The 20,755-nt window shown below is 44.4% G+C and overlaps 1 protein-coding gene across 1 annotated transcript; it reads left to right on the forward strand.

The window, feature by feature from the left end:
• Nucleotides 1–3,466: 3,466 nt before the first annotated feature.
• LOC118007525 (zinc finger protein 28 homolog) lies at nt 3,467–20,516 on the forward strand. Its single transcript, XM_035000540.1, has 6 exons — nt 3,467–4,315; nt 5,622–5,710; nt 10,511–10,637; nt 10,978–11,061; nt 13,616–13,752; nt 20,469–20,516. The coding sequence occupies exons 1-6, from the start codon at nt 4,228–4,230 to the stop codon at nt 20,514–20,516; spliced, it is 573 nt and encodes a 190-aa protein (XP_034856431.1). The 5' UTR covers nt 3,467–4,227.
• Nucleotides 20,517–20,755: the final 239 nt, after the last annotated feature.

Here is a 20,755-nt window from a genome sequence, read left to right on the forward strand (position 1 = left end):
CCAAAGCGGGTCGGTCACAGCGTTCCAGTTGCTGTAGCCGAGTGAGGGAACGTTGGTGGATGTATGGGAGACTTATCGGACCCTGGAAGTACGGCCTACGTGTGATGTCACGGTCCAGTCCTCCGATGGAAGGGCCGTCCGAAGGAAATGTGTCTGATCTTTGGGGCCGGTCCCTACCCTTGGTTTTCACCGCCCGAAAGACCGAGAACGACGAGTCTCCTGGCACTTTGAAGAGGCTTTTTTTCTGCTTCAGCTTGTCCACTTTCAGGGAATTGATTCTGAAATTTGGGCCGGAGAAACGCAGAATTCGGTTCTAGGACGAGGCTGGGCCTGAGGCAGGGTACGTGCACGTTTTTGCGCCGGAAGAGGAAAGCCCAGGATACCGACAGTTTGAGGGCACACCAGTCCGTCTGCCTTGGTATTGCGGGAAGGGCCCTCCCTAGTTGGAGACATCGTAGGCATTCTCATCCTGGCTGCATGTCGGAATCACCTGAAAAGCTTTGGACACATTGATACGTGGGGTCCACTGAGGAGAGAGGTTACAAGATCTTCAGGTGATTCTAATGTGCTGCTAGAGCTAAGAACCACTGAGCTAGAGCTTCAGAGAAGACTGGAGATTACAAGAATATGATAAAATAGACTTCAGGAACAAGTCTACACTTACACTCAAAAAACCTATAATGCCTACCATAGGCAAGGCATTGTTAGATATAAATAAGACACAGTTACTGCCCCAAACGAACCACGGTCCAAAGGAAAAACCAGAATGTAAAAGTATTACAACACAATGCAGTATGTTCTATATGTCACGTCCGAGACACTAGCTGAGTACAACCGGGAAGCAGTTAACTATGGCTGAGAAAGTTAGAAAAGGCCTATGACAGTTACAGTCCTGTAAGTGGTCCACTTGAAAAAGAATATTAAGAAGAAAGAAGGGGCGCCTGGGTGGCTCAGTTGGTTAAGATTCGGACTCTTGATTTGGGCTCAGGTCATGATCTCAGGGTCCTGAGATCGAAGCCCAAGTTGGGCTCCATGCTCAGGGTGGACTCTGCCTGGGATTCTCTCTCCCTCTGCCGCCCCCAAATAAATAAATAAAATCTTAAAAAACAACAACAACAAAGTGCAATCTATGCAGAGAGAATAGCACCTGCAAAGATACAGACTAGGGGATAAAAGTGCAAAAAATTTGTAGCAAGATGAATGGTCAGGGGGTATTTAAGGGCTGACAACCATAATTTGGGGCCGGATTGGGGACGGTTTTGTACTGTAGTAAGGGTTTGGACCTTCCAGGATTAGGACTTGAAGTCATATTTTTCTTGCTCTTCCCTCCTGTGTGGTGGTGTTGTTTTTAATTTATTTAGCCTTATACTGAGAGTGGAAATTGCGTATGATCAGAAGCTGGGTGATGGGGTGGGAGAGAAATATTCAGGCACAATTTCACACTATACCTGAAAAACACTGCTGCTTTTAATACCCAGATCTGATTCCAGATTGGAATGGCTTTCTACTTCTGTTTTTGTTTTTGGAATACCTTCTTTCAAAATGGCCACCATTGGGGCATCTTTAATCCACCCTCAATGACTGCATATTCCTGAGCCCTAATTGTGAACAGTTTCTGTTTTTACTATGGGGCTTCCAACCCAGGAAAGTTGGAGGTTGTGTGATGATGGATGCCTGAGCACACAGGGGACCTATAGAAAACAATCTGTGCTTCAGTTCTGCCTTACAAAAGCACCTTCACATTTTTGTTTTTTAGAATTAGCTTAAAATAGGGTGAGCCATCTCCCTCAGGCTAATTTGACTTTGAGATGCTCTTGCTACCTGCTCTTCCTCTGGGTAAACTAGTTTATCAATATTGTTCCTACAATCTGTTTCCCGTTTTTTCTGTCCATCTTCCATGGTAGTAGAATTTTAGCCAGGCACATGTTTAAAGAGTACATTTCTCTGCAGCTATAGGATGTAAATGGATGTGCTGAATAGCTCCTTAGGACAATCTTCCTTACAGGACAGCTGGAGTCAAGAGTACAAAGGAATGAACTATTGATCCCCATGACAACACAGATGGATCTCAAGGGCTTTATGCTGAGTGATAAAAGCCACTCCCAAAAGGTTACATACTGTATAATCCTGTATATGACATTCCGGAAAAGGCTAAACTCTAGGGATAGATCCGTGGTCACACTAGGTTGGAATGGGAGAAATGTTTGACTACAAAGGAGCAGCAAAAGGGAATGTTGGGGTAATGCACAAACTTACCAGGTTGCTCTGAACCAGAGCTACCCTAACAGTAATTGACATCAAGTACCACATGAGAGCACTCTGGAAGAGGGGACATCCTTGTTAAGCAACCCATGAACTCTCCTGGGTAACAAATATGCATTGTGACATAGGCCTCTGTATCACACTCTGTCCTGAATTTAAGAGGACTGAAGTTTCAGACACTGTAGGAGGCCAATGCCAAAAGGCACATCAGGGACAGATGGCACCCCTCAAGATAATCTGAGCAGTTCCATTTCTATCTAGTTGTGCTAAGTCACCAATGAGATGACATTTTTTTCTTATGTGTCCATCCCTTCACCTTCTTGGTTCCAGAGCACAGAAGGGAAGAGAAACTCCTGGGCCAGCCATGGTTCCCTGGCAGCACCTCCGTCCCACCTGCTAGCCCCCTCCCCAACCCCAGAGGAAGAGGGCTTGCTTGTTGGGCACTTGCTCTGCCATCCTGGCCATGTGCCACCATGAGTGCTGGCAAAAAGTGACACAGATTGAAAAAGCTAGAGGGGAAAATGGTGTTTTTTTGTCCTGACTCAATGGGTTGTCCCTGAACCCCTAGATAGGGTCTATAAACCATTCTCAGTCCTCACAAGTCCCCTCTCTGGCTGAGGACTGCCTCCTGAGAGCCATCGTTTTAATATTCAAACCTTTTCTACATTTCTTTTAGGTCCTAAATGATACTCGTTTCTGGAGCAGGAAGGAGTCCATAGTCGTTTCTTCGTTGACCCTTCGCCGCACTCAGAACTTGGAGCAGTGGGAGGAAGACGGGACGGCCTGTAGAATAGCAATGAGCCATCTGTATCTCCTGGGCATTCCGTAGGAGATACGCCCAGAGAGTCTCCTGGAAATCCTTATTCGGCAGATTCAGGGTAAGGCCCAGGCTTCTCTTTTTAACAAATTTCCAATGGTTTCTGGTTGGACAGCCCCAAACCCGGCTATCGAGCCTAAGACGGAAGTTGCTCCCAGTTCCCAGCTGGTGGTGAGAGCACGGGAGACCCTATACCCGGGTCGGTGGCGCACCGTGCGGCTCCCGGGGCACTCCCGGCCCGCACGCCCAAGATCGCTCGCTCCGGCCCCCAGGGCGCAGGCGCCGCTCGCCCCGCCCCGCCCCGCGGACCCGCCCCGGACGCTCGCTGCTTTGACCCCCGCGCGGCGGCCCGTCTGCGCAGGCTCGGGACGGGTCTTAGCTCAGGGGCTGGGGCAGGGGTGGCCTTTACTCTTTGTGGGTTCGGCGACTTCCGGCGCGCAGGCCCGTCCCTGGCTCCGCGCCCCAGTCCGTGACAGAGTTGGGAGTGCTCCTCCGCCTGCCCGCCTGCGAGGGGCCACGGGGGCCTGGAGCTAGGGGAAAGAGTTGCAGGGCCGGTCCGTGTCCCTGTGAGGCTCTCCCCCGAATCCCTGCTGTCTTAGGGCCTTGGAGGAGCACTGGCCGCCAAGGTCGCAGGCGTGGCTACGGCCGTACCTCCTGGTGGTGTAGTCGTCACTGTGCGTGTGGGTCTGCGTGAGAACTGGGTTCCGGAGCCTGGTCCCGGAAGGGCGGCGGAGCGAAGCTAGTGAGCCCGGGCCCGGCTCGTGAGGCGTCTGAGAGCGCGCCTGAAAGCGGTGGAACCGCTCCGCCCCGGGCGGCAGCGCTTCGCGCCCGGGCGGGAGTCCGGGTTTGATAGCCCTGCTCTGGGCCCTGCGGGTCGGCTGGGCGTCACCGCGCGGAGTGGGAAGGCCTGATGTTACCCAGCTTACCAGCGTCCTCCCTGCTCCCTGAACTGTAGGGAGGACCACAGGGCTGCGGCCGCAGGACAGTGATTTGGACCTAGTGAAAGGACGTCGCCCCTTAGCCCCAGCTATGGACTCCACAGCATCAGGTTTGGCTCTCGAGGGTGCAGAGGACCGGCAGCCCTTCTGGGGAGTTAGTAGTGGGCCGAGGAGGAGGACGACCCTAGGAAGAAGCCGGGGAATCCACTGATGGGGCAGAGCCTGCAACCGTCTTCCCTGTGGCATTTCCTAATTTGCCAGGCCCAGGAGCATGGAGTCCCAGTATCCAGACGCCATGGTAGAAGTGGAGGGGATGGCCACGGAAGACTTCCGAAAAGGCCAGAGGAGAGCGGGGCGGGCGGGAAAGGATCTCTTCCGGTGTGGAAGGGAGAGAGTAAACAGTAAACAAACCTGTGGGGGAGTGGTCCTTGGCCAGAGATCAGGGGGCAGTGGGGCCATTTCGAGCCTTGCCACCATTTCCTTTATTGCTTCATTAACTAATAAGATTCCTCTAGCTCGTCTAGCTCAACTGTATACAAGATTAGCAGTGTACATGGGGGGCACCTCCTGTAGCCACCCTTTCACTAGTGTTTGGGAGGAGGCAATCCAGGTGACCCAGGAGGTTTTAAGCCATTCCTTTGTAAATTTAGAGTCTCCTGTCCTTCACTAATGGGCATTTTGACTTTCCATTCTTCAGTGCAAATGCTCAAGGTCATAAGACTGGCCAGTGGCAGAACTGGGCCAAATCTCTGGGACTATCACCCCTTCTGTATTCCTTTATGCCTTGTGTTCTGTAGACCATCAGCACAGGAATCATCTCGAAACTCTTTAGAAATGCAGACTCTCAGGCCCTATCCTACATCCACTGAATCAGAGTCTGTTTAACAAGATCCTCAGGAATCTATACACACATTGAAGTGTGAGAAGTGCTGACCTATACTATACCATGCTGCTTGCCACTTCCATGCTTTTGTTGTTGTTAGCTATGACCACTTCTCTGGTATGGTTGGGGTTAGTTTTTTGTTTGTTTTCAGCCTTTAAAAACAGATACAAAACCCTATCATAGAGGGACTTGCAAAGTATGCTTGCAGAGACCTAATGATGCTTGGGAACTTCTCAGGAAGAACTGACCTTTGAGCTGGCTTCCCAAGGATAAGGGGAAAGGTGTGACTTCTTTCCCTTAAAGTCAATGTCCCTCTGCGGCCTTGCCCTGGGCCTTGTTTGGTATGCTTAACCTGTCATACCGCAGGCTAGATTTAAAGTTCCTTGAAAGCCTTCTCCATGTTTATATTTTTAAAAGGCCTAGTAGGACCTATATATTGGATACCCAGTAAATAACTGTCCAGTGGAGTGGCCAGGCTATAGTGGTACTTCAGTTACCTGCAACCTGCTGTGGCCTTTGGACAGGAAGTGGGGGGGGGGGGTTGTGTATTTCTCTCTCGTGTGGGTTAGCTAGAGGCTGCCCCTCAGCTCCCTTTGACCCAGCTCTGTCCCCAGAACTGTGGAGGTGACACACTGACTCTTCAGAATCTCCAGCATGGGGAGTCTGGGAGCTGCAAAGGCCATGGGGTTAGCCTTCCTTATGGCTCCTTTTACCTTCTTAGTTCTCCCCTCTCAGGACTCTGCTCTTCCTCCAGAGAGATACCCAGGAGAAAAGGGAACAACCAGTTTATTCCTGAAAGCCAGGCCCCAGGTGAGTTGGGGTTCTCTTCATTTTTCCTCAAATGACTGAACTACGGATGTCTTTGCCTCCTTTTCTCTGGAGCCTCTGTTCAACGCCAAAGGGAACTGACCCCAATCCCTGCTCTGCAGGAGGTTGAGCCCATCAAGGTGGATGCTGGCCTCCCTGCCCCTTTCCAGGGCCCCTCTCCTCTCTGCTCAGTATACACTCACTCAGATCCTTTGGTTTATTTCTGTCATGAGCACTGCAGTGAGTACCAAGTAATGTAAGAGAGCCCTGGCCTTGAAAGAGTGTCACTATCACAGAAAGGGGAGGACTCTGGTACGGAGGATGCAGCCCCAGTCACAGTGAGGATGTGCATGATTTAATGACAGATGGGAATGGCACAGATAGGCCTTTCCTTCAAGGTTTAGTAAAAGGAAAATCAGCCTGTGCTGGAGAGGTTGGGGAAGGCTCATGGAGAAGAGGGGCAAAGAGGTTCTGAGGGTATGGACAGGTGGGGAGGCCATTTGAAGCTATGTCCCTGTTCGGATGTTACCTTCCTGGAATTAGTGAGGAGATAGACTTAACTCACTACTTCCTGGCTGGAAGACTCACCTAACTTCTCTATGCATTGGTTTTGCCAACTGTAAAATGAGGATGGTAATCATGTTAATGATAATGATGAAAGTAGTAATAGCCAATGTACTGAGAACTAAATATGTATCAGGAACTATTCTACACAATTTACTTAAACTAACTCTTTTCATCTTTCAAACATTCTCATTTTGAGGAATGGCAACTGAGGCACAGAGAGGCAACTGAGAAAGCCAAGGCACAGAGAGAGAAAGTAACTTGTTCATGGTTATCTAGCTCATAAGGAAGGCATTTTAGTTTCAGATCCAGGTTGTCTGGCTCTAAGATCTTAACCACTCAGTAATGCAACTACTTCATATTGTTGCTGGAGTCTTCTGGCAAATGGTAACTGCTTAGTCCTTGTCAGCTTCAGTTGTGATGGGGGTAGAGGGGGTAATAATGACTGACTCCAGAAGTGGATTCAGGTTTGGCTGTAGTAGGCTGGAGAACCAAGTGGAGGGCTGTAGATGCAAGCCTGCATTGTTTCCTAGCATGGATGCCAAGATGGTACTATCTTGGTACTACCTAGATGATAGTTTCATGTATTCTAGCTTAATGATAGACATTGTGTTTAATTTTCTAGCCAATGGGGGAAACCCCCACCAATAGGGAAGTCTCACAAATAGCTAGTAGAGTAATAAATAGAGTTTAAACCTCTTTGGCCTTGATGTACACATTCAGAGGTACATCAGAGAGCTTAATCTAGTTATGCTGTGGTAACAATGGCCTGTAGATCTCAACGGCTTATAGTAAGGTGTATTTCTTCTCTGTTACATATCAGTAGTGGACTGGCTGTGACTGCTCCAGACCGTCTTTGCTCTGGGATTCTGGCTGAATCCTGTCTGGGATATATTATGTGGCAGGGAAAAGTGTAATGTCAGAACCAGGAGATGGTTCTTCTGGCTTCTGCCCAGAAAGGACATGTGTTGCTTCTGCCCACAATCCACTGGCCAAAGCAAGTCATGTGGCCAAGCCTAAAGTCAGTGAGGTGGGAAATACAAGCCTCCCATAGTGAGGGGTGCCAGGGGAGGGGCAATGAATATTTTGAACAAATGAGTCTACCACTGTCTGTTTTCTTACAAATATTCACTTCCCTCCCTCCCTCCACACAAATTCTCTCCCCATAAGATAGCCCCAGAACTCCATTTAGTTATCTAGTAAGAACATCAAGATCAGAGTCCTGGATGGGGTGATGGCCTCAACATCAGGTCTGGATGTTTCTCCTCTGGATCTGGAGATCTATGAACTAAAAGGACAAATTGTCTGAATCCATATATCCAACGTACAGTGGAACAATGGAGACAGGATAACCACAGTAAGCACCCCTATTCAGAACAGGGAAGCATGGGAGGAGCCCAGCAGTCTCAGGTCTGTAATAGCTATGAAATTCCACTTGGCAGACTTGGTGAGAACCACTGATCTTGGGACTGGGAAGTCTTTTGGTTATGTCCTTGTTCTGCTCTGTGCGTGGAGCTCCTCAGTCCCGTTTTCCTTGGCTCTTGGCTCTGCCCCCCAAGTTCCTTTTGCAGTATCCTCCTTGGTCACATAGGAAATGATATTGGAGAATAAACTCACTTGAGGGCTAACCAGCTTTTTCATCCTACCTGAGTAGGTTGATATGCCCAAGGATTTTTTCTTTTTTTTTTTTTTTAAAGATTTTATTTATTTATTTGACAGAGAGAGAGATAGCGAGAGCAGGAACACAAGCAGGGGGAGTGGGAGAGTGAGAAGCAGGCTTCCTGCCGAGCAGGGAGCCCGATGTGGGACTCGATCCCAGGACCCTGGGATCATGACATGAGCCGAAGGGAGACGCTTAATGACTGAGCCACCCAGGCGCCCCGCCCAAGGATTTTTTCAAGTCATGGACATTCAGTGTAACTTCCAAAATGTCATCAGCTTTTAATGTATCTGTTTTCTGTCACTTCCATGTGTCAGCAATTTTACCCACAGTTCTTTTTTAAATATGCCCCTCTTTTTAGGCTTAATTGTGGAGCTCTGGGGGTTTTCTTGGGACAGCCATTGTTTTAGTCACTAAGCAATTCAGTGACCCTGAAAGATTTACTGGGAGCCATCTGGAATTATTCAGAGGTTTAAACAAAAGGTTTGACTACCACACTCATGATTTGGTCTTTCCCTAAGGTTGAGTTTTAATCATCCTCTGTCATGCAAAAGCCTTATCTATATTGTCTTGACCAGTTGGAAATGAGAAGTGGTTAAATCTCTTAACTCTGCAAGTCCTGGAAATTCTGGACATTTTCTTTTGCCTTCCATTTTTATTTTGCAAACTGGCAAACTCTTGAGCTCATTTTTTTTCTTGTAATATTTTGTCAAATTCTGCCAGTAACAACCAACTCACACTACTGATATTCCAGCCTCTTCTCGTAACATCGCAAGTTCATGCTTACATTGTTCATCTTTTCAGTTATTACAGACAACAGTTTTAGCACACAGTTCACCACCAAATTACATGGGTTGCCATTTCACCAATAAGTTTCTTTACTACCCGGCCCTGAAGCCAAAGTCACAAATTTTAGGCTTTTTGTTATGGCAGAACTCTACATTAAGTACAGCTTTTTAATGAGTCATTTTAGGCTAGTTATGCTGTAATAACAACAGCAAACCTTAAGATTTATACCAACAAAGGTCTATATCTTGCCTGCATTACCTGTTTTATATTCCATTTGCAAAAGCAGATTATTTGACTACACCTGGGTCAGTGGGGCAGGGAACTCAATCCTGTAGGGAGAGCCAGTGAATATTCTGAACAAATAATATAATCTATCACAAGAGGTTACTATAGTAGTGAGTTTTCCATATTTGATTATTTTGGACTGACTTTCATGTTAATGTAAAATTCTACTTTGACTTATTCTATGAAATCAATGCCTAAATAGGATTTGATTTCTAAACATATTTTGGGAAAAGTAGCAGGAGTTTATACTGTCTTCATTTATCTGCATTTTAATTCATGGTATGTGTATTATTGTACAGTGTAAGTCAAATGGGAGGTGTTCTAATTGCTGTTATAGAGGATGACAGGATAGTCCTGGTGGGACCCACAGAATGGTTGTACCTTGTGGGGACCTGGGATTCAGAGTCTCACTGTCAGTTTTGCACATTCAGGAATTGAATGAGTAGGAACTGAAAAGTGATTAGGCTTTGGGCGAGAGGATTCGTGGTAATCAAACTCACAAAAGACTTACTGATTCATTATAAGGCCACTTGATATACTTTCACTGAACTGTGTGGTGGTGGTGGTGATAAATTATTATAAATCCCAAATTATTTGGTTTGGACTTAGTAAAAATTGTCTTTAAAATCATAGGCCACAAGTTTCAAAAATAGTTGGAGACTATTGATACTAGTGCATTTGAGAATGCAAAACAAGGGCCTCTGGATGGCACAGTTGGTTAAGTGTCCAACTCTTGGTTTGGGCTCAGGTCATGATCTTGGGGTCTTGGGATTGAGCCCAACGTCAGGGTCCAGGCTCAGTGAGGAGTCTGCTGGAGTTTCTCTCTCCCTCTCACTCTACCCCTCCCACACTCACTCATGCTCTCTCTTAAATAAGTAAATAAATCTTTAAAAAAATGGAAAACGGGGCGCCTGGGTGGCTCAGTTGGTTGAGCGACTGCCTTCGGCTCGGGTCATGATCCTGGAGTCCCGGGATCGAGTCCCACATCGGGCTCCCTGCTCGGCGGGGGGTCTACTTCTCCCTCTGACCCTCTTCCCTCTCGTGCTCTGTGTCTCTCATTCTCTCTCTCTCAAATAAATAAATAAAATCTTTTTTAAAAAAAATGCAAAACGTATTAGCCGTTACTTCTAGTTGATTCTAATTAAATGTTGAAGATTGAGGAAATGGATTGCATTTATCTCCCTTACCTAAGCAGAATGTCTCTGTAGGCCTGATTCTCTTGAGATCCTGATTGTATTTCTAAGCAGCGTGATACTGACAAAAGTGGGCATTGGGTAGGATTCCAAGTAGTAAGGGTAATACAATCCCTGGAGTAGCTTAAAATATTTTTGGGATGACAAACCCAAAACTGGGCATTGGGATAGCTAGAAACTCTTGGAATCCCTTCTACATCCTAAGGTTCTACTCAGAGATCCACCCACTCTTCCCCCCGGGGCTGTTAGTGTGCTCCCTGAGGGTATAAGAGTGTGCTCCCTGAGGGTATAAGAGTGTCTTCTGTGTTTCAGGATCTGATGACATTTGAGGATGTAGCTGTGGAATTCACCCAGTGGGAATGGGGGCAGTTGGACCTTGCTCAAAAGGACCTATACAGGGCAGTGATGCTGGAGAACTTCAAGAACCTGGCCTCTCTGGGTGAGCTCAGCTCCTCCAAAGCCCAAAGCCTGCCTGTCAGGCCTGCCATCTTTATTTCATTGTGTTTAAAAGCTTGGGGTTTCTAGACCTGTTTGCTGAGTTTTGGCCTGGGGTTATGGAATCAGACATCTACATTGTCTTTGGGGTTCTCATTCCTAGGAAAAGTCCTGCTCCATATGAAATTGTAATAATAAGTTTCATGATTCTGATCCTGATATTTTACAGTGCCTATTCTTTGGAGGCTCTCCACATCTACACTCTGGTCTCCCCCAGAAAGACCTAGGCCCGAAGCCTTGGCCTCTAACATACACAGTCATGATCCTTTTTTCTCTACCATCAGGGCTTCCGGTGTCTAAACCATATGTGATCTCCCAGATGGAGGAAGGGAAAGAGCCCTATGTGTTAGAGGGAGAAATCTCAACAGGTGAGTGAGTGAGACCTAAGCAGCATCCACATAATAAGGACCAGCCATGGGTGAGAAACTGCCCTGAACCCTTGGTCATGGGGCTTTCCTTTGAGAAGGTAAGACCACTTGTCAGGAGCCCTCCACTGCAACATTTTGAATACTCTTAGGCTTTTGTAATTATATCTGGTGTCAGAAGAAGCGATGCTCATTTTCTTCTCTAGCATTTACACTTCCTTTGGTACCCATCTCTGCTCACCCCTTCTGGGTTCTTGGTGCCACTCAGCATCACTAGATGTCATATGGTCATTGTTGGATGGAATCTAAAGATTGACAGTTGTAAATGGCCAGGCTATCCTATATCAGCAAGGCTAAGAGAGTTAGTGAGACCAAACAGTAGAGTAGCCTAGAAATTAAAGAGTTACAGGCTAGGACAGACAGAAGTCAAGATCAAGGTGAAGACACTTCAAGCTTGATTAAGCTGAGCTTCAGCAGAGGTGGTTCCAGGAGCAAAAATTTCTCCTTGCTGTCTGTTGATGTCATCTCTTTGAGATGATGTATTCCTAGGTAACTTGAGAGTACCTGACAGGCTTCACCTCTTGGAGCAGAATTCTGGACTCAGGCTCTCCTGCCTGCCATGTGGAGCCCAGGCACAATAGGGGAAGGTGACAGTCTGTGCCAATGTCCATCTGTGAGGTAGAATCATAGCCTGGGTCAGAGGTAAATCTCAGGAAATCAGTGCTCAAATCCTGAGAGCACAGGCTGGGCCTCATTAAAGGAGCCTAGAATAGAGAACAGAGAGGGAAGTTGCTGATCTCTGCTATATTAATATTTTCTTGATCTTTTTTCCTTCTAGAATGGGAACAAGGGTGTGACCTCTGGATCTAGTCTTAAGATAAATACCTGTCTGTTGACAGTGCTCTACAAACATGGCTGTGTTTCAGAATCTCTCAGGGAGCTTGTTAAACATCCAGATCTCCAGGGGTCACATAAGACCTAACTGACTCAGAATCTGGCTTCTGGGAGCACTGGCATCACTAATCATTTACCTCTTCAAAAGTGTTACTATTATTGTATTAGTTTTCTATTATTGCTGAAACAAACAAATACAAACTTAATGACTTTAAACAACACAAGTTTATTAGTAGTTCATAGGTCAGAAGTCTGGCATGGGTCTCACAAAAGATGTCAGGAGAGGTGTGTTCCTTTCTGGAGTTGCTAGGGCAGATTCTGTTTTCTGGCATTTGAATTGTTGGCAGAACCAATTCTTGCAGTTGTGAAACTAGATCCTTGTTTTCTTGCTGGCTGTCAACTGAGGAATGTTTCCAGCTTCTAGAGACTGCTACATTCCTTGGCTCATGGTGCCCTTCCTCCACCTTCAAAGCCAGAAATGGTGGGCTGAGTCCTTCTCACACATCTCTCTGACCCAGCCAGGAAATGTTCTCTGATTTTAAGGACTTACGTGATTAGATTGGGCCCATCTGAATAATCCAGGATAATATACCCATCTAAAGGTCTGAGCCCTTAATTCCATCTGCAAAGTCCCTTTTGCCATATAAGGTAACATATTTACAAGTTCTTGGGATTAGGGCATGGATGTCTTTGGGGGGGGGATTATTTTGCCTATCACAATTATATACAGTAATATATTACTGAGGGGCCGAGGGGACTGTGGAGGACATCTTCCTACCCTCTTCTCATCTTTATGATCTTTGGACTTACCTTGTGTACTGGAATCCAATCACTACTTTTTCAGGTTTTCCTAATCTCCATTCATTTGTTTATCACTTCTTGATAACTCCAAAACCTTCTTCAGATATACACTATACTTGAAAGAAACTACACATCCCAGATATTATTTTAAGACTTGATTATCTTACATCCATTATAGGACTTTACTTCCTCTGGGCACATGAAACAGTTAATACTAGAATGTCTTTTTTTTTCCCCCCTCAGACTGGGAGAAAAGGCCTAAAGCCAAGGAATCAATACTAAATCAGGGAATTTCCAAAGAAGAATTACTCCAGATAGCATCAGTGGAAAAACATGTCAGAGATGAACTCTGCTTCTGCAAACTGAAAGTAACCTATGGTTGTGATGACCAATTAGAGATACATCCAAAAAACCAGGAGAGACATCTGAAAGAAATGTCAATCACTCACAGATCTACCACCCTTAAGATAGATCATGAACGGAGTGAATTTGGGAGAAATTTAGGCTTAAGATCAGTCCTAGTTAACCAACACAGTGTTCCTATAGGAGAAGGATCCTATAAATGTGATACAGAATTCAGACAGACTTCAGGGAGAAATAACTCCCAGAGAACCCATTCAGGAAAGAAACCTTGTAAATGTAATGAATGTGGGAAGTCTTTCCATTTCCAGTCAGAACTTAGGCGCCACCAGAGATGTCACACTGGAGAAAAGCCCTATGAATGCAGTGAATGTAGAAGAGCCTTTGGTCATATTTCATCCCTTATTAAACATCAGAGAACTCATACTGGAGAAAAGCCCTATGAATGCAGTGAATGTGGGAGAGCCTTCAGCCAGAGTTCATCTCTTGTTTTACATTATAGATTTCATACTGGAGAAAAACCTTACAAATGTAATGAATGTGGAAGAGCCTTTGGACATACTTCGTCTCTTATTAAACATCAGAGAACTCATACTGGAGAAAAGCCCTATGAATGCAGGGAATGCGGGAGAACCTTCAGTCAGAGTTCCTCTCTCATCGTACATTATAGATTTCATACTGGAGAGAAACCTTACAAATGTAATAAATGTGGGAGAGCCTTCAGCCAAAGTTCATCTCTCACTCAACATTATAGATTTCATACTGGAGAGAAACCCTACAAATGTAATGAATGTGGGAGAGCCTTTGCTCATACTGCATCCCTTATTAAACATCAGAAAAGTCACGCTGGAAAAAAAGCCGTATGAATTCAGTGAATGTAGGAAGGCTTTCAGCTGGAATACACACAATATTCACATGACACACACTGGAGAGAGATCCTATATGTGTAATGTATGTAGGAAGACTTTTGGTTGGAAGACCTATCTTGTTCAACATCAGACAGTACATGCTAAAGAGAAGCTCTATCGATGTCAAGAGAGAAGGTGGGCTTTCAGTCACACCTCGCCTCTTATCAAACACCAGAGGTTCCATATTAGTGAGAAACCAAGTAAATGTGATTGATTTGGAAAGGCTTTTGTCAGAGGACACAAATTATTCAACATAAGACAGTTTCTACTGGCAAGAAGGCTTATCAATGCAATGAGTATGACACAGCCTTCAGTCACATACTGTTCAGTAAGTAAATACCAGATAACTCAAGTGTGGTAAAAGCCATCTGTAATACTTCTTCCCTTACTAAGCACCAAGAACACATATAAAAGAGAAGTCCTCTGAAAGCAATAAATGTGGGAAGGCCTTCTATTAGAGCTCATCTCTTAATAAACATCAGAGAATTTATTCTTGAGAAAAACACTATGGAAATAGTGAATGTGGGAGAGCCTTCAGCCAAACCTCTTTCCTTTATAAATATCAGTAAACTCACCCTGCTAGTTAGAAGCCCTGGGAATGTAATGCATGTGGAAAAGCCTTTGGCCGATGTTCCACTCATTTTGCACATCAGATAATGTGTCCTAGAGTGACTTTTTGAATTTGGTGAAACTGGGAAAACCCACTAGTATAGTTCAGGCCTCAGCATACATTGAGGCTTCACTCCAAAGAGAAACCCTGGAAACTTAACGAATGTGGGGAAAGTTCCTTTCAGACTTGGGATTCATAAAACAAGAGCTGAAGGGAATCTGAGAAATCAAATCTGGTGGTTTTCTTCCTGGTGGGGGCTCTCTATATCTGCACTATGCTTCGCCTCCCTGTCCCGTTACTAATGGGAGCAGAGGTGTTATTGTGTAGGTGAAGAGAATGGAAGCTGAGCTAGGTGGAGAGCCACCACTGATTTAGCCAGACCCTATCTTAGGGCTAAGGAAACTGATCTGAAAATGCCATGTACTAGGCTGGGCCTCTTTCTTCTGGTTCACAGCTGTGGTTTTGAGATTGAGAGACTGAAGTTCTTCCTGTACAAAACCCCCCATGCACTGGAGTAGTATTTTTAAAGTTTGAGCAAAAAGCAATTTTTATTAGATCTTTATGCTACGAGATTTGGGATTTTTGAAATAAAATCTTTTTAAACATTAAAATCATTAAAATGTGGGTATTGTATGAAAAAAAATCAAAACTTCAAAAACATTATTCTAAGTGAAAGCCAGGTGCCAGGCACCATTCCATTTATAGTAGATGTTCAGAAATGGCAAATCCTCAGAGGCAAAGTAGATTAGTGGTTGCCTGCTGCCGGGAAAGGCAACTGGGAGTAAATGCAAATGTTACAAGGAATTTTACTGGGGTGATGCAAATGTCCTAAAACTGGATTATGGTGATGGTTGAACAACTTAGTAAATTTACTAAAAATTACTGCATTGTGCACACAAAATGGGTGAAATTTATGGTATGTAAATTACACCTCAGTAAAAATTAAAAAAAAAAAAATACCAAATATACAGATATACCAACTATTGCTAAACTACTTTTCCTATCTTGTCTGGTAACTTCAAGCCATCTGCATGTCTTTATTTTCTGTAAGAGTTAACCCTAAGCTTACTGGATCTCAATTTCCTATCATGATGCATCTGAAATTTATGTGGAGAAGCCAGGAGTAGGAGCCAGCAGAGAGCAGGAGAGCCTTGACTAAAAAGATTAGCTTGTACTAAAGACAGTCCTTCACGCATTTTAGGTCCAGATGAGGAAGCTGAGCCTAGACTTCAGGGAATCAGTTCAAAGTGGGTCCATGCAGACAGGCAGAATCTAGGGGTCCAGCCGGTTGGCTAAGGCAGGTGCAGGCAGAAAGGATGAACAGGAGGCATCTGACAGCTGAGATCAGAATTCCAGTCCAGGAACCTAGAAATCATGGGGATTTCCTTCCAGAGAGCCAAAGTTCACAGGAGAGAAATAGCAAATTTCTTATATTAGTAATAGCTTGGTTTGTTCTGTCTTACCTTTTATCCCAGTACCCTTTCTAACCCCAACCTAAGTCACTTTATATACCTGGACACCTGCAACTTTGTAGCTGATCTTTGCTTAACATCTATCTTTTTTGTGTATCTTTGCCATGGTAACCATTTTTTATCAGTCTGTACCCACTGCCCTGTCTGAAAGCCTTTGTACTGCCTACAAGATAAATCCTCACTCCTCAATTTGGCATTTAATGCCCACTCCACTCTGCCTTAACCTCCTGCTGCTCCTGACAAGAACCTCTATTACAGACAAACTAATTTGCTTGCCATACCTCAGACATACCTTCAGACTCCCCTGCCTGTTCCACCAGCCTGGAATGCCCTCTCCACTTCTCTGAAGCCTAATAATTAGAACCCTGTTCAAATACCCTCTCATCAGGGAAGAATTCTCTTGAACACTGATGTTAAGTCATAACTGATTTGCAATTATAAAAGCATTTGTGTTTGCTTAAGGTTTTTAAAAATGAAAGATGTCTTGGGATAGTTCTTATTACTGTCTTGATCTAGTTAAATCATTTGTTTATCAGCTTGCCACTTTCTTGTCTCCTGAACCAGATTATCAGCTGCTTCAGATAATTTCTCATACTTCCTCTCAGAAATGAGCAGACAGTAGGTACTTACTAACCATGTGTTAATTTGGGAAAAACTTGTATTGCCCATGTTTTCTCACTGCTTCTGACTTCACACTTTAAAAAAAAAAAAATTTTACTGTATAGATATATCCCATTTTAAAAAATATTATTTATTTAAGTAATCTCTATGCCCAACATGGGGCTTGAACTCACAACCCCAAGATCAAGAGTCAGATGCTCTTCTGATTGAGCCAGCCAGGTGCCCCTGACTTCACACTTTTGTACTAGATGAAAAACTTTCCTTCTAGAAAACTACCTATTAAATATTTTCTTTAAAAATACAATGTTGCTTCATGTAATTATTTTTCAAATTCAAATATAGATTGACATTGTTCCATCTTTGGGGGGTGGGTTGGTATGTGTGTATATAAAAACTCATTGCTATTTTATTTTGTAGCACTACAATGAATTCTCATATCAACTACCCAGAATTAGGCCAAACTCCACAGGTTAAAGTACAGTACCCCACAAGACTGCTCTCATTTCAGACACCAGCCACAAATTTGGGGGTCCCTATGCTACTCTCCTGACCAGCTGGCTACAAATTTGGGAGTTTCCACTACTCCTTCAGGTTTGATAATTCTCTAGAGCAAATCTCAGAACTCAGGAAAGGGCTATATTTATTATGATAACTTTATTATAGCAAAAAGATACAAATCAAAATCAACCTAAGGAAGAGGCACATAGATTGAGGTCTAAGAGCATCTCAAATGTGAGGCTTTCATCTTCCCCAGGAACACAGCACCTGCTGGTATAGCAATGTGTAACTATGCAGAGTACCGCCAACTAGGGAAGTTTACCTGAGCTTCATAGTCCAGTTTTCACTGGGGTTTCATTATGTTGTCATAGTTGGTTGACCACACAGTTGAACTCAATCTCCAGTGCCCCTTCCCTTCCTGGAAGTCAGGCTGATACCACATGGCTCAAAGTCCCAACTCTCTAATCACAAGATTGGTCTTTCTGACTTGGTCAGCCTTCTGACTTGGTCAGCCCCCATCTTGAATCTAATTAGCATAAATCAGGGGCAACCAAGAGTCATCTTTTTTTTTTTTTTTTTAAGGATTTATTTATTTGTCAGAGCACAAGCAGGGGGAGCAACAGGCAAAGGGAGAAGCAGGCTCCCTGCTGAGCAAGGAGCCCAGTCAGTGTAGGACTTGATCCCAGGACCCCGGGATCATGACCTGAGCCGAAGGCAGATAGATGCCTAACTGACTGAGATACCCAGGCATCCCAAGAGTCATCTCATTAGCATGAACTATCAGGTGTGGTCCCAGAGACCCACTATGAATAACAAAGACACTTATCACTCAGGAAATTCCAAGGATTTAGGGGTTACCTCCCAGGAATCAAGGACAAAGATGAGCCAAATTCTTTTTTTTTTTTTTTAAAGATTTTATTTATTTATTTGACAGAGAGAGATAGTGAAAGCAGGAACACAAGCAGGGGGAGTGGGAGAGGGAGAAGCAGGCTTCCCGCCGAGCAGGGAGCCCGATGTGGGACTCGATCCCAGGACCCTGGGATCATGACCTGAGCCGAAGGCAGACACTTAACAACTGAGCCACCCAGGCGCCTGAGCCAAGTTCTTTATGACAGAAGCAACAACTCAAGTCAATGTGAAAATGCTTCTTTGATTATTTTTTTTCTCTTCTTTTTTTAATCCAAGAATTTGTCAATGGGCTGTAAGTTGTAAGGAGACTTAATATTATCTACATTCTTTTGCCTTTGTTCTCCACATCAGCTGCACCAGTTTGCATTCCCACCAATAGTGCAAGAGGGTTCCTTTTCTCCACATCCTCAATTCTTCAATTATTATCCAAATAAAGCATAAACATTTAGACTGTACTTCAGATATTCCTCAACAAATAACTGCTATATACCACTTCTGCTTACAGATCACTGGCAAGAACTTAGATACAGGACCAGAGCTGATGGCAAGGGAAGCCAGAGATTGGTCTTTGTCTTGGGCAGCAAAGAGCCCAGTAAAATTTGGGGGATTCTGTTATTAAGGGAAAAGAGGATGATGGATATTGACAGATGACCAGGAATCTGTTTCTCAAGACCCAGTACTGCAAAGCCATTTGGGTGTGAAGTCACATCCTTAATTCTCTGGGTCTCAGCCATCTCTGTAAGATGAAGGGCTCTGTACTTGTGAAAATAAGTGAAGCCCACTTAAATGAGAACACAAAGGCTATTCAGAGCTTGCTATAGCAAAGGATCAGCTACTATCACCTGCCTTTGGCCGAGATCCAGAGGCATGCAGAAAGTAAGAAAAAGAACGAAGCTTCAGGTATGCCCTGATTGGAGATTGTTGGTATGGGAGAGCTGGAGGTAGGTTAGCTAGGAGCAGGACGTCTTATGTGATTGGTTTGGGGAGCTTATTTGGCTCTCTCTGGTTGATCCTAAGTTGAAAGTGGGGGCAAACAAAATAGGGGAACTAGCAGTCATTGACCAAGTTCTGGCTGTTCAGAGCTGATTGCTGTAGAGGCTGTGGTTTGCCTTTCAGGCTGGTTGCTGCAGAGGTGTGTGTCAGAGTTCTATTGTCATATATGGTGTGTCCACTGTCACTTGGTATATTTAGTTCTTCAGTTCCCCCTCTTCGGTCATTGGCCAATTCAGAGATACTAGACCTCCAGATCTTCACAACTTGGGGATTGTTCAGTTGTCCCCATATAAACTGTATCCTATTTTTGTTGTTGTATCATCACAGCAATCATTTAATAATAGAGCAGTTGTGCAGAAACACTGAGCCAAGTAGTGTTTTCTTTAAGGCAATATATAGCCAGTGCTACCATGTCTATTTCACATATCTAAGAACAGCAAGAAATTATAGCCATGGCACAGATACCACCATGGTTAGTCAATTAGAAGTTTAGAGTAGCGCAAGTGCCCGTAACTACTTGTGCAAATGAAATAAGGCAGATTTACAGATCTTCCATGTAGGGAAGAGGTGATATCATTAATAACTTCTGCCAGAGTCAGTGATAGGTCTTTATTTATTTATTTATTAAAGATTTTATTTATTTATTTGATAGAGAGACAGCGAGAGAGGGAACACAAGCAGGGGGAGTGGGAGAGGGAGAAGCAGGCCTCCCGCTGAGCAGGGAGCCTGATGCGGGGCTTTCTGGGATCATGACCCAAGCCGAAGGCAGACGCTTAACGACTGAGCCACCCAGGCGCCCCAGTGATAGGTCTTTTAAAGTCTTTTTAATTCCCTCCGTTGGAAATACTGCTCTGATTGTTCACATAAACAATGAGTTAGCAATTCGCCCGAGTGCCTGAATATTCAAGCTCCTCATTCTGGAGCTCCTATCTGAGTTAGAATTTCCAGCATCCGTGACTTACAGTTAGGATTTTTGTACAAAGGATTTCTGTACACACTCAGATCTTAGCATACTATTCCTAAACTGCATTAGGTTTTAGTCTGAGAAAAACAAGACAGTTGTCCTGGCTGCAAAGGAAGCAGAATATAGTAGGGGCACATAGAAATCAAGGGGAAAGAGGCTGTTCATGACATGAGATTGGGACCAAAGCCTTACATTAGCTTTGTTACCTATTTGGATTCCTATTATCTAAGTGATAAGTAACACCCATTACACTACAAAGGTTGTCAAATTCAAATTTACAGTTACCTGTGGTCTGATCATTAGATTGTAATAGCTAGCCTTTTATGGGAGACAGGGACACTAGCAGTCACAGGTTGATTTAAGGTCTTTTGTCCCTGTAGGTACAAGTGGAAAAACCATTGGCTGTAATTCCCTATAATCTCATTTGATGAGACCAGAATTGGTAATGGTGGCCTGGCAATGGATGGCATATTTAGCAGGTGGTATGACTGAGAGTAGTGCTTACTGTTCGGGATAATTTAAGAATGGCATTAGAATGAATATGTCTGACCTAACAATTATATTAAAGAAGAAAAAAAAGAGAAAAAAGAACCATTATGGGTGGGTAACAACCAGAGACCTATAGGAATGAGGAAAATAATATAAGCAAGCAGAAGAAAAACAAAAC

Source organism: Mirounga leonina, unplaced genomic scaffold (genome assembly GCF_011800145.1).
Source record: "Mirounga leonina isolate KUSES-001 unplaced genomic scaffold, KU_Mleo_1.0 Mir_125, whole genome shotgun sequence".
NCBI classification, from domain to species: domain Eukaryota; kingdom Metazoa; phylum Chordata; class Mammalia; order Carnivora; family Phocidae; genus Mirounga; species Mirounga leonina.

Excerpts from the sequence above, each read along its gene's own strand:
- LOC118007525 (XM_035000540.1), top strand. The coding sequence starts at position 4,228 with ATGGGGCAGAGCCTGCAACCGTCTTCCCTGTGGCATTTCCTAATTTGC. Across the intron at positions 10,638-10,977 it reads CAAGAACCTGGCCTCTCTGG|GGCTTCCGGTGTCTAAACCA; the intron begins GTGAGCTCAGCT and ends CTCTACCATCAG. Across the intron at positions 11,062-13,615 it reads AGAGGGAGAAATCTCAACAG|ATTTCATACTGGAGAAAAAC; the intron begins GTGAGTGAGTGA and ends TTTACATTATAG.